General features: G+C 36.9%; 1 protein-coding gene across 1 annotated transcript in view; it reads left to right on the top strand.

Moving 5' to 3' along the window:
• CCDC25 (coiled-coil domain containing 25) overlaps nucleotides 1-13,712 on the top strand; it is a 41,705-nt gene that overhangs the window by 5,494 nt on the left and 22,499 nt on the right. Inside the window, exon 2 of the mRNA XM_044663773.1 lies at nucleotides 7,877-7,924. Within this exon, the coding sequence (XP_044519708.1) occupies nucleotides 7,877-7,924 (48 nt within the window). The remainder of the gene's footprint in view (nucleotides 1-7,876; nucleotides 7,925-13,712) is intronic.

Below are 13,712 nucleotides of genomic sequence, written 5' to 3'. Positions count from 1 at the left end.
GATGAGGTTTAGGAAGCTGTTGTAATACTGCAGGCAATAATATGTGATAAAGACCCAAATTAGTTTGGTTGTGGTGTGCAAGTGCAGTGAAAATGACAGGTGCAAGAGAGCTTGATTCAGTAAGGAGATGGGATTGTGAAAGTCATGAGGAAGATAGAAGAGGATTTGAAAAGTTGAAGAGAAGTGCTAGAGTTAAAAGAAGGCTTCAGGCTAATAGAGCTGAAGGATTTAGGAAGAAGAATTTGGATTTAAGGTGGAGAACAAGGATAACCAGAAGAAGGTGAAATAGCTCAGAAAAAGGAATTGTGCTGAAGGAGAAAATAGAAGGAAAGTAAGAATGTTGTGGGGCAACTAGGTGATTCAGTGGATATAGTTCTGGGCCTGGGGTTAGGAATATCTGAGTTCAAATGTGGCCTCAGACACTTATTAGCTGTATGACACTTGGCAAGTCACTTAATTCTATTTGCCTCAGTTTCCTCATCTGTAAAATGAGCTGAAGGAATTATCAAACCACTTCAGTGTCTTTGCCAAGAAAATCTCAAAAGGTATCATGAAGAGTCATATATGAATGAACACAACTAAACAATAAGAGGATAGTGAGAGAAGGAAAAGGAATGTTGGTTGATTTTTAAAGAACTGTTAGGGATGTGGAAGCGTTGGTCAAGTGGTATTGAGGAGAGTTGATAAAGGTGTTAATGATCTCCTCCCTCTCTACCAAAAAAAATGGGCCAGGGGAGTAACAGCCCTGGAGTTGTAATCACCAATAGGCTATCTTGCCAAGAAGAATGATTTTATTTCATTATTCTAATTATTCAATTCCATTAAAATAGAGAATATGAAGAATTAAATGTGCAGTTTCTGTCACAGCAAGATGGCTACTACCTATACTTCAAGTGGAGGCTTGTTTCACTTGGAGAAGAGAATGGGAATGGTTTTCAAAGAATATTTTTCCATCCTCCAGGTTATCAGGGACAAGTAAAAGTGTTCCTTTTTTTTTTTTTTTTTTTTAAATCCTTACCTTCTGTCTTAGAACCAATACTGTGTATTGGTTCTAAGGCAAAAGAGTAGGAAGGGCTAGGCAGGGGGGGTTAAGTGACTTGCCCAGGGTCACACAGCTAGGAAGTGTCTGATCAGGAAACAGTCACATTTGAACCCAGGATCTCCTGTCTCTCTAGGTCTGGCTCAAAACACTGAGCCACCCAGCTGCCCTCTGTTCCTTTAAAAAAAAAAACAAACAAACAAACCAGAAAGATTTCAGTCTGAAAACCAAGAAGAAAATTGATCTGAATAGTAGAGTGAATCCTGACATATGGCAGAAGAGTCAGGGAGTGGAAGATGGTTACATAGAGAAGGAAAGAGGGACCACTGAACACCAGTGGCTGAGAAACACATTTATGCCTCTATAGGAAGAGGAAGAAACTGGATACTCTGAGGAAGAAGTAACTTCTTGTTCTCCAAGGAATGATGAAGTAGATCCATGGATTCTGTGAAGTGAGAGACATCCAGGCAGTTTTAGAGGAAGAAAAGAGCAATAGTGGTGGTGGAAGTCTGCCTATTTGAGAAGTCCTGAGGGAGGTATTTGTCAACCTCTTAATAGTAATAGAGAATTATTTTATCTTGCTGAGAGTTGCATCTAAGGCAGAGAATCTTTCAAATCTTCTCCAAAGGATAATTTACTACCTATTCCTGACAGTTCATGTATATGTAGATGATACTACAGGTACTATTTTCATTACTTCTGTTACTTGGAAGTCAAGGGATTCAGAAGTATCTAGTTAATAAGCATTTATTAAATGTCTGCTTTGTGCCAAGATCTGTGTACTAAGCACTCTGGGATCCAGAGAAAGATTAAAACAGCTCTTGCCCCAAAGAACTCACAACCAAACGGAGAGGACAAACTTGCAATGTACAAACAAGATACCTACATGGTGAATTAGAGATAATCTGAGAGGAAGGCTCTAGCATTAAGGGAAACTGGGAAAAGCTTTTGGCAAGTAGGATTTTATCTAAGACTTAAAGGAAGTTAAGGAAGTGAGGAGATGGAGATAAGGAAGACAGCCAGTAAAAATGCTTGGAAGTCATTAGATGGAGAAAAGTAGATTTGGAATGGGAACAGCTAGGTAAAGTGGTATCTAAGAATGGGAGAAGAATAGAGTACTAGCCAGGGATAAACTGTACCTAATAGGGCTGATAAAAATATATGCATCTAGAGCAGTGGTGGGCAAACTTTTTAAAGAGGGGGTCAAAGGAAAGGAAATGCTCATCTGTCAGTCTGTTTCTAAGGCAACTCTTTCGAAGTTTCATTGTATTGTATCCTACTCATTGTATTCGTCAGATTAGGAATAATGTCATGCAGCCAGAAAGAACATTTCAGGGGACCCCAGTCTGGCCTGTGGGCCGTAGTTTGCCCATCACTGATCTAGAGTGTTACAAATCCAATGAAAAAGACTATGCATACATGTGAATTGCATTTGACACACCTGGAATTTCACTGGATAGAGCAACCAGGAAAAAAGTCAGCAATAAAACCTACAGTTTTGGTCATCTATGAACAAAGTATAGTTACTAGAGAGCCTGACATTTGTGGGTAAATTTGATCTCAGGAAGGTATCACTCAGACTTGTTAGGATGAGACCCAGCCTTGAATGTGCTTGAAAGGATATAGTGTGTCCAAAAGAATCAGGGAAGGCAAAAAAAAAAGGGTAAGAGTAGGATAGCATATATTTAGAAGTGATATTTATATGAGAAAATCAGCAAAATACTGACCATTTGAGTGAACATGCTTAGAGGCAGAGACAGGTAGATATTATCAACAGTAAAGGGACAGAAGGAGAAAATAAATGAGTTTGGGAAAGTGATGTACAAACCTTGCAGAGAAGCAGGATTTAGTCATGATAAGAGTCTAATTATCCAGATATCTGATGGAGTTCTTATTTTCTATCAAAAACAGAGTAGCTATTAATTTCCTGACTTGTTCCTTCAAAAGTTAGAGGAACCTACCAGGGGACATTCTATTTTTCTTTTTTGAATTCTGTCCTCAGAGTGGTGCTGTTTGCTGGACTAGAAGTGATGGGTATCTTGAAGGAAAATGACCATTTCACCTAAGAACTGCAGATAGTGTAAAGGAAAACCTAGATTTGGGGATTTCAGATTTCAGAGGGTGTGTGAACTAAGTGTCATCCTTAACTTATCCAGTCCATTGCTAAAATTTATTTCTGCCTTCACAGCATCCCTGAATATTTCCTTCTATCTGCTGATATAGTGACTCTCACTGCCTCTTGCCTAGACAGTTGTTTGAACCTTTTAATTGATCTTCCTGCCTTCTCTCCTCATTTCAATGCCTCCTCTATTCGGCTGCCAGTGGCTTTTCTAAATTGTAAGAATGACCATGTTATCCCCTTAGTTCACCCAAGCAAACTTTGCTGTCTCCCTGTTGCCTCCAGGGATAAAATTCAAATATAAGTGCCTCTTTTTGGCCTTTAAAGTTCATAATCTGGCCCTTTCCTACAGTTTCTTGTTACTATTCTTTGTGAACCCTGTGGTCCAGCTATACTGGTCTCCTTGCTATTCCTTCCGTACTACACTCTATTTCCTGTCTCCATTCCTTTGTAGTAGCTATCTCCATGTCTGAAATACTCTTTGTCCTCACCTCTACTTCTTCCCTGATTTCCTTCCAAGATTCAGCTCAAATTCCGCTTTCTACAGGAAGCCTTTCTCATTTGCCCTAGTTTTCCCATAAGAGATTATTTTCCATCTACTTTGTATATAAGATGTCACAAAGTCAGTTCAGTTTTAGCTTTAATAAGACCACTAAGACTTTTGGGACCTTGTATATCTTGTATGTAGTTATTTACATATTGTCTTCCTCATTATAAGGTGAACTCCTTGAGGACAGGAACAGTTTTTGATTTTATTTGAATTCTCAACACTTAGTACAGTGCCTGACACATAGTAAGTATTTGATAAAATGCCTATTATGTGGTTGACAGACCCTTTGAGGCTTTGGGCCAAATTTAATTAGATTAAATCTAATGGGGGATATATGTAAAATCTTAAGACTATTAAATCTATATTTAAGAAATCATCTATACAGGTATAAGACATGAGAAGATATGGCTAGATAACAGGTTGTCTGAAAGATCTGGGAATTTTAGTAGAATGCAAGCTTACTATTATTATTTTTAAACCCTTACCTTCCATATTAGAATCACTACTATGTATTGGTTCCAAGGCAGAAGAGTGGTAAGAGCTAGGCAATGGGGGTTAAGTGACTTGCCCAGGGTCACACAGCTAGGAAGTCTCTGAGGCAGATTTGAAACTCCTGTCTCTTGTCCTGGCTCTCAATCCACTGAGCCACCCAGGTGCCTCCATGCAAGCTTATTTGTGAATGTGTAAAGGGAACCCCTTCTTCCCAGGGTCATGGACTTTCTGCTTATCTGAGCCAGCAACATTAGCATGGCTGGCATGCTCCAAACAGAGACTTTGGCTCTTGAGATGTGATAGACCTGCACACAGGGAAAGGAAGTGATTTGGAGAAAAAGAGCTATAAATAATGAGACTGTAGAGGAGATCAGCTTTTTTCTCTGGAGATTTTTTTTGGGGGGGGGCGGTGGGGTCTTTCTGCAATTTGGCTCAGGCAGAAGACACTCTGGTTGGCTGGTCAGATTAGGATGGTAAGCTAGGAGGAAATATTTTTTATTTCCTTCCCTCATTTCTTTTTTGACTATTTATATTAAAATTAAATTCTTAAAAGCTACTATCATCCTCATGACTTAATGGTTAATTATTTTACAAATGGCAACCACAACAATTTTTAAAACTAATATTATATTTCCAAACCAATTTCTAAATATTATATTTGGCATAGTATTAATTTTCTCTTACATGAATAAATAATATAGTATGGCAATCAGGTAAGATGATGTGATCTTTGGCTGTATTAAGAAAGGCATACTATCCAAGAATGAGGAGGAGGAGATAATCTTGCAATATTCTGCCATAGCCTAGAGAATTGCATTTTATTCCGGACTCCATGTTTTGGAAAGGACATTGATATACCTAGGTATAGAGAGCCAGCTCTATATATTTTTTGGGGTCCTGAGTGGTGTTTAGTGGCGTCAGATTGAAAAGACAGGAAACAGAAACTGAGAACAGCCAGACTAGTGGTTAGCCCATAGCTACTCCAACTGCTATGGAGTTTAGAGTTTATTTATATACTGGTTTCAAACAAAGAAAGAGTCACAGCAGTGAAGGGGTTACAAATCATACACAACCCATTAAAGTCTAAAAAGTAGAGAGATAGGTACAAGGGCAAGGGCCAAATTCCAACCACCAATTAGTAGGGGGTTAATTCTGGGAGCAGAAACATATTTCATAGAGATTTTTTACTAATTACCTTCTGCCTTGATTTACAGGACTGTACCTGGTCAGATAAAGTCTTGTCTAGCTTTGTCTGTCTAGGCCTTATCTAAGTAATATATTTTTTAGAGTTCAGGTTTCTTAATTATCAAGGAGAAAAATGGTTAACTCAGTAGCTGCTGGTCTGATTAAGGACTCAAAGCTTTCCAATAAGAATATTGAGAAAAGGTGGGGATCTAAAAATGAGTCAAAAGAGGAGTCTCATATTTTTACCTTAGATGGCCCATTCTGTCTGCTACCTGACATGCAGTGCAGAAAAAATCATACCCACAGTTTTACTTGCCAGTGATTTTGTAATGGGATCCAGATAAAAATATCTATTACAGACTCTGTTTCTCTAAATGACTCCCAATAGCCTCTTGGAGGGGTCAAGTTGTTTTTGGATTAACCAACCTGCTGGTACCAGAGCTTTTCAGGGCTCAGGTGACCAGGACCAAACACAAAGACTGCCTCAGCCTGTATTGTTCACGTAGGGGATCTAGATAACAGACCCTATCCAGACCCTATTTCTCCAGTTGGCTCTCTACACCTAGGGTATGTGTGTCCCAAGGAGGATAACTAGAATAGGGAAGGACCTTGAGTTCTTGTCAAATGGAGATTGATTTAAGTAGCTGGGGATGCTGGAGAGGAGATAATTGGAAGGTGGTGAGAGATCATGATAGCTATCTTCAGATTATTTGAAAGGCTGTCATGTCATGTTGAAGAGGGGAGGGAATAAACATTTCTGTGGTGCCTATTATGTGTTGGGGAGGGTTTTTAGAATTTTACAAGTGTAATTGCATTTTAGTCTTTATAATATCTCTAGGACATAGGTGCTACTATGAGCCCCCATCTTATAGTTGAGGAAACTTAAACAGAAAGGTTAAATGAATTGTCCAGTGTCATACAACTAAAAAATGTCTGTGGCTAGATTTAAACTCAGGTCTTCTGTATCCAGACCCAGGGCTGTATTCCTCAGCACCACCTAGCTGTCTTCAGGAAGAATTATTAGTTTGTTCCTCTTTTTCCTTGAGGGAAAGAATTAGGAACAATTGATAAAAGTTACCGAAAGGCATACTTAGGCTTTGACATTGGAAAAACTTTCTAATAATTGAAGCTGTAAAAGGAGAATGACTACCTTGGGAGATAGTGAGTTTCTCTTCACTGGAGGTCTTCAAATTAAAATTGTATGAACACTTGTTAAGCTTTTTGTAAAGAATTCTTTTTTCAGGTATGGACAGATACTGAACTCTCTTTCAACTTTGGAGTTCTTTTTCTAAATTCAGTAATCCCAAGTAAGCTGTAAAGATGTGAATTGTTTTCCTTTCTTCTTGAAAAATTTTGCCTGAATTAACAATAGAATTGGAAAAACATTTTCATAGTCTTGATCCATAAGTATGAATGTTTATGATAGAGATCTTTCTCCTTCACTAACTTGAAATGGAATTTTATAAAGATAAGAAAGTAGGCCTGTATTGCCTAATTTGATCCTTTTGTGTTAAATGATCTGGTATTTTTTAAAAAAAATATTTCCCTTGGAGAAAGGGAGGTGGCATGATTCAATGGAAAAAGAACTCTTTGAGTTTGAAGAACTAGGTTTAAGTCCTAGCTTTTCTAACTATTTGGGTAATTTTGATTAGGTCCCTTCAGCTTTCTGAGCCTCAATTTCTTCATGTATAAAACAAGGAAGTGGGGAGTTAGTGGTTTTTTAAGTACCCCTCCAGCCCCCAAACCAAGTAATCCTTTGTTACCTCCAGTGTGTGATTTCTTCTGTATATTTTCTGGCCCATCTACTCTAGTTTCACCTTAAGTGACTTTCTTGGCCCTCCTGTGGCATGTTGGATAATGAGAGTAGAATTCTATTCTGGCATGCCCCTTGTTATCTGTGGTGGGAACTGATTGCTATTGAACTAATAGAACTATTCTATTTCACTTCTGTTACTTTTCTTCCTTTCAATTTCATCTATAAATGCTCATTTAATAATTTGCAGCCTTATTTCCCCTATTCTCTGCCCCTCCTTTTTTTTTTTTTTTTTAACTGAAGCATAATTGCTTGTAATACTGCTCTGTTATTTTTCTCCTAAATGTTTTGCAGGTGAACTTGTACTCTGGGCTAGTACTGGTCTTGACTCTCAGTGTCTTTTTAAAATTTATTTTTCTTCTTAAAAATATGTTTATATTAGAAGATCAGTCATTTGACTTGAAAGTTATGCTGAATATTACTCCTAGAAAGATTATTTGAATGGAATTTATTACTTTGTACATTTTACAAACCCATTTGTCTTTCAAGAGATAATAAAATTACTAAGATCTGAAAACCAGCATAATACTACTAGTTACCCAGGGCAAGTAGGAAAGTGACCATGTATAGTTTTGCCAAAGTTTTTAATTTAGTATTTGTTTTCCTTGTGCCATAGTTCTGTAACCTAATATACAATGTCATCTAATTTCTCTCCCTCTTATATTTTCTCTTTCTTAGCTGATTCATCTGTTTACACCATTTATATGGGAAAAGATAAATATGAAAGTAAGTTTTACAAAGCATTTGATTTTGAAATTTCCAACAGGTAAGTGATACTGTTTTTTTTCCATTTTGCTTTGGGAATGAATTTTAGAGCTTTTGTGAATCTGTCCGTCAGATCAAAATCCATTTATTAAAAATTTCAAATAGTTGTCAAAATGCTTTAGTTAAATTTTATTTGTGCTGAATAGTGTTTGAAATTATTGGTATCTGGTGCTTGGAAATAGTTTCATTATAACTTTATTTGTTATGGAATTTGAAATCTACACTAAACTATTTTGGTTAATGTCATATAAAAATCTTATGTGTCATAGACATTGAAGATATTGCTCTCACATTATTTGTTGGTGTGTGTTTTTTTTCCCTTCTCCCTAGGCAGCCAGTACCTTAGTTTAGAAGCTCATTCATTACCTCTCACTTAGACCATTGTAATAGTCTCCTAATTGACCTTCCTATGTCAAGTCTAATCCATTCCCCAGAATACTGCCAAAATGATTTTCCAAAAAAGTGATTTTTCCAAAAGTGCATATCTGACCATTTACCAGGTGGCTTCCTGGTACTTTGAGGATCAAATGTAAATTTCTTTTCTTTGGCTTTTTGAGTCCTTTTCAAACTGGCCGTTGCTTCCCTTCATACATTCAGATCTCCTACCAAACTGACCTTACTGTTCCTCATAAACTTTATTTCTGCCCTGGAATATATGCCTTCTTAGTTCCACTTCTTAGAATCAGTCATCTGGTAAACATCAGTAAACATTAGGCACCTGTTATATACCAGGCACTGTGCTAGATGTTGGACATCCAAAAAACAGTTGGTGACAATTCCTGCTTTCAAGAAGCTCACAGTTTTAATGGGGGGATAACATACAAACAACTGGTTACAAACAAATTATATGCTGAATAAATTGGAGATAATCAACAAAAGAAAGGAACTAAAATCAAAGGAGATTTGATATGGCCTTTCTATTCTGGGAGGAATTTTTGCTGGGATTTAAAGGAAGCCAAGAGGTGGAGATGAGAAGGAAGAAATTTCAGGCATGTAAGATAGCCAGTGAAAATATCTGGAGTCAGCAGATGGAGTCTCTTGTTGGAGAAAAAAGCAAGGAGGCCAGTGTAGCTTCTTATCTCCCAAGCCTGTCATTTTTTTCCTGGGCAAGATAAATTGATTATATAGATCTTGAGCTACAGGGGATCTCAGAAGTCATCTAGCCTACCCTCTCATTGTATAAGGCAGAGAAATGAGATCCAGAGGGGTTAAATGAAAATCACAGAGGTATTAAGTGGTGGAATCAGGAGCAATAGGGCCCGTGGCTTCAGGTTTCTATTGTATAATACTCTGTTACCATATGCACTTATTTACTCCTTTCTTTTTCCTTCTCTGCTATTCCTGCCCTTTATTTTATTCCTTTCTCTTTTGTCTATGACTGCTGTTAGCATTCCATAGTACATACTCATAGGCATTTGTCAGGCCCACTGATGACAACTCAGAACTAAAGGAGTTACTGAACCCCTCCCCCCCATATATCATATACCCACATTAACTCCTTATTTAAGCATTAGTAATTACCCAATTTGCTGGTTTTCTTGAGTTCCTAAATATACTCCTTATAGACTCTTCCTTCCAGCCTCCCTCAGAACCTTCATTTTCAGCTGATGATCTAGCCGCTTCCTGAGGTGATAGATAATCTATTCCTATATCTCTTATAGTCACTCCAGCATATTTCTTTCTTGCTTGCTTTTTTTTTTTTGAACCCTTACCTTTAGTCTTAGAATCAATACTGTGTATTGGTTCCAAGGCAGAAAAGTGGTAAGGGCTAGGCAATGGGGGTCAAGTGACTTGCCCAGGGTCACACAGCTGGAAAGTGTCTGAGGCCAGATTTGAACCTAGGACCTCCTGTCTCTAGGCCTGACTCAATCCACTGAGCTACCCAGCTGCTCCCCCAGCATATTTCTTTTTATGCTAAACTAAGTATAAGAAGTATCCTTTTTTTATCTTCTACTACTAACTCCTTGACTTTTATTCTTATGTCCTAGGTCCTCTGCATTCTGAGGATCTTTGTTACATGCTTATCTCTTATTCCTTACTGCTCCTCTACCATCTTAAGTCTCTTTCATTTCTTTTTGGTTTTAAATATTCAGAGATCCCTTTTTTATTAACAAAGGAGAGGTACTTGACCCAGGATTTCATTAGTATCGGGAACTCTTTTATCTATGAATCATAGCTATGTGAATTTCTTATTTTCATTCTCTGAGGCTAGCTTGTTCCTCTCATTGGCCAGCAGGTGGAATCAGAGAATCACAATCATGGTATGATTTAAAGTGAGAGAAAAGAGACAAATCACCTGAACTCAAAAGATGTAAGGGATCTCTTAGCTTGGACATTTTTTTGTTTTTGTTTTTTTAAACCCTTAACTTCTGTGTATTGGCTCATAGGTGGAAGAGTGGTAAAGGTGGGCAATGGCAATGGGGGTCAAGTGACTTGCCCAGGGTCATACAGCTGGGAAGTGTCTGAGGCCAGATTTGAACCTAGGACCTCCCATTTCTAGGCCTGGCGCTCAATTCACTGAGCTACCCAGCTGCCCCTACATTTTTTTTTTAAATTTTATGTTCATTCTAAACTTAACATTAACAAACACCAAACACAGTGGGCATTTTTGTATACATAGACTCAAAAAAGATTGTACGCAAAACTTTAGATCTCTGTTTTGTATAGCATGCTTTTCTTTTTTCAGGTATATAAGTTCAACTTAAAATTTTCCAACTGTCCCTTTTAGCTAGGCTTCTTTCTGACTTTTTTCTCTGCATCCAAAAAAATAAAAAGGGAAGATGCCATAGTGACTCTCTTTTCTTTGTCTTTTCATTTCTCTCCTCTCTTTCCCTCCTTCATATGAGGAATAAATCCTCTAACAAAATACTACAAGTTTCAAACAAAACAAATTTCCACATTAGTTGTGTATGTAAATATGTCTTCTTTTGCATCCAAAAAAAAAAAGGGAAGATGCCACAGTGACTCTTTTTCTCTCTTTTCTTTTCTTTTCTCTCTTCTCTTTCCCTCCTTCATGTGAGGAATAAGTCCTCTAACAAATCTCCAAGTTTCAAACAAAACAAATTTCCACATTAGTTGTATATGTAAATATATGTCTTCTTTCACATCTTTAGTCCATCATCTCTCTATCAAGAGATGGGTAGTATACTTCATATTAGGTCCCCTGGAGACATTTGAAATTCCTGAATTTTATTTTTATCTTTTCTGCCTACCCCACAGTGGAGGACAAAAGGGCCCAAAATAAGTGACAGTCAGATGATCAGGTACTATCTTTTAGAATGACTAAAAAGCAATGATAATCTTTTTAAACCACCAGAACTTTTACATTCAAATGAGTGAACTACTTTAAGTATTCCTTTTAGAGTAGAATATTAGTTAAAATAGGTATAAACCTACCCCAAAGGACTATTGTACAGGAATAAAATAAATGAGGTAAGGTATATGAAAATACATTACAAACTGTGAAGTGCTATTAAATATAAGATTTATAGGGAAGGAAACAGGTTAGTTAATTCAGTTTTCCAAGATCACCCAACCAGTTAAGATAGTGCTAGAATTTTAACTGAGGTCTTCTGGCTTCTAGTCCAGTTTTATCTCTTTCACTTATATCATGCTAAATATGTTTTCTTTATTTGTGTATTTCTTGTTTTTGTTTTTTAACCTTCACCAAAGACCAACTCTGTTGTTGCTTCATTGTGGTATGATTTTGACTCAAGGTCTTGAGGGCTATATAGGCAGCAGATAGTAAATTCTGGCAGGTCATTCCAGAAAAAAAAGTATTTGAGGCCTAATATGAACTCGGGTCTCCCTGTCTTTAGGCCAGCTCTCTTATCCACTGAACCACGTAGTGGCCTGAGAAACCAGTATTCTTTCTAAAGAAACTATTACTGTAAAAGAGCTGGATTATCATTTGGTATTTTTTTTAATCCAGGCATTTATATTAAATAACTTTCCCTAGTTTATTGGTATGAATTTGTTTAAAATTCAACAGAAAGCATATATGTGTATATATTTTAGATCATGCTGATTCCTTTAACATCTTTTTAAATTAAACATTTATTTTCCTTTCTCACTTCACTCCCTCATTGATAAAAAAAAAAATCCTTAACATATGCATAGTCACATGAAATAAATTCTTCCATTGCCCATGTCCATAAATGTCCACAAAAATATATCATGTTGGAGAAGCTAGGTGACTTGGTGGCTTAGAGACAGGATGTTCTGGGTTCAAATGTGGCCTCAGAATTTCCTAGTTGTGTTGGACAAATTGCTTCCCAGTTACCTCACCCTTACCACTCTTTTGTCTTGGAATCAATACTTAATATTGATTCTAGGACAGAAGGTAAGGGTTTTAAATATGTATATAGATAGGTAGGAATAGATCTATATCTATATTTTGTTTTAGAAACTTCAGGAAAATAAGTTGTTCTGGAAGATCATGTAAGAAAAAAGACTTTGAATATAGGGTTAGTGTTGGATTTTGTGCCTATTATCTGAGGATAAGGCTGATTAAATTCAGATAGGCTTGTCTTTGGAAAGTTGGTGGTGAATTGCTGTGGTGGTAAAATTTGATTTAATTTGGTTAACTTTTTTTTTTCATATTTCTTCCTCTGAAAACTGTCTGTTCATATCCTTTGACCATTTATCAGTTAGAAATGAGATCTTTTTCAGAGGAACCTTGCTTCAAAGATTTTTTCCAATTAAATAGTTCACTTTTAATCTCAGTTGCATTTGTGGGGTTTTTTGGGGGGCAAAAGTTTAAAAATTTTACGTAAGCAAAATTGCAATTTTATCTCCTATGGTTATAAACCATTCCCCTTTTCATAATTTTGAAAGTTAACTTCCTTAACCCTCTAATTTGATCATGATGTGACCTTCCATTTATTTATTTATTTATTTTTGTTTTTAGGTGTTTTTTCGTGTTTACTTGATTCATTTTTTTCCCCTCCTCTCTTCCCTCTTTCCCCCCCTCCAAGAGCTGACAAGTAATTCCACTGGGTTATATTATGTGACCTTTTAAATAAAAAAGTTATTGTGAAATAGTGGTCTAAACCTAGTTTTTGCCAGGCCCAGTTCTCATTTTCCTAGCAGTTTTTGTTGGATCCCAAGTTCTTACCCTGATAGCCAGAGGGCTTGTTTTAAGGCTAATTGAATACTAAATAACTAAGTTCCTGTGCTTCTGCATATGCTATATCCAGCCAGTCTTTCCCACTGATCAGTCTATTTCTATTCTTTAAGGTAACACTAGCCTGTACCCTTTTATTTGGCACCCCAAACAACCTTTAGATTTTTAAAGGAAAAAGGGTTTAATCTTAAGATTAAAGCTACAATATGCTCCTCCTGCTGCTGAATAAGGATGGGGAAAGAATTTTTGTTTATCTGTAAACAAGCCTATTAAGACAGGGTAGCAGAGAAAAATGAACTTGTCCAGAGTGAAGTTGAAGTACTCCAATTAAAGAGACTTGGGAAAAGGGATGTCATGTAGAGCATAAATTGGATTATAGGTAGGAAGTATTAGGGGCTTTTTCCTTGGAATCCTAGAATGGGATCAGGACCCTGCTCTAAGAAGAGAAGGTACATGGCTGGTAACTTCTCTTTTTCTGGTCTGCTTTTTATTAATAAATAATTATTAATTAAGATAGACAGTCGCCAGAGAATTTTACTCATAACTATTTTTAAACCAATTCCAGATAGTTTTGTCGATGACTGTGTTGTTGTATTTTTTGGGATCTGGTATTGCTAGGCCCCT

This window comes from Gracilinanus agilis, chromosome 2, assembly GCF_016433145.1.
Source record: "Gracilinanus agilis isolate LMUSP501 chromosome 2, AgileGrace, whole genome shotgun sequence".
Taxonomy (NCBI): Eukaryota; Metazoa; Chordata; class Mammalia; order Didelphimorphia; family Didelphidae; genus Gracilinanus; species Gracilinanus agilis.
Note: the sequence above shows the minus strand (reverse complement) of the source record. Positions and strands in the feature narration are given on the sequence as shown.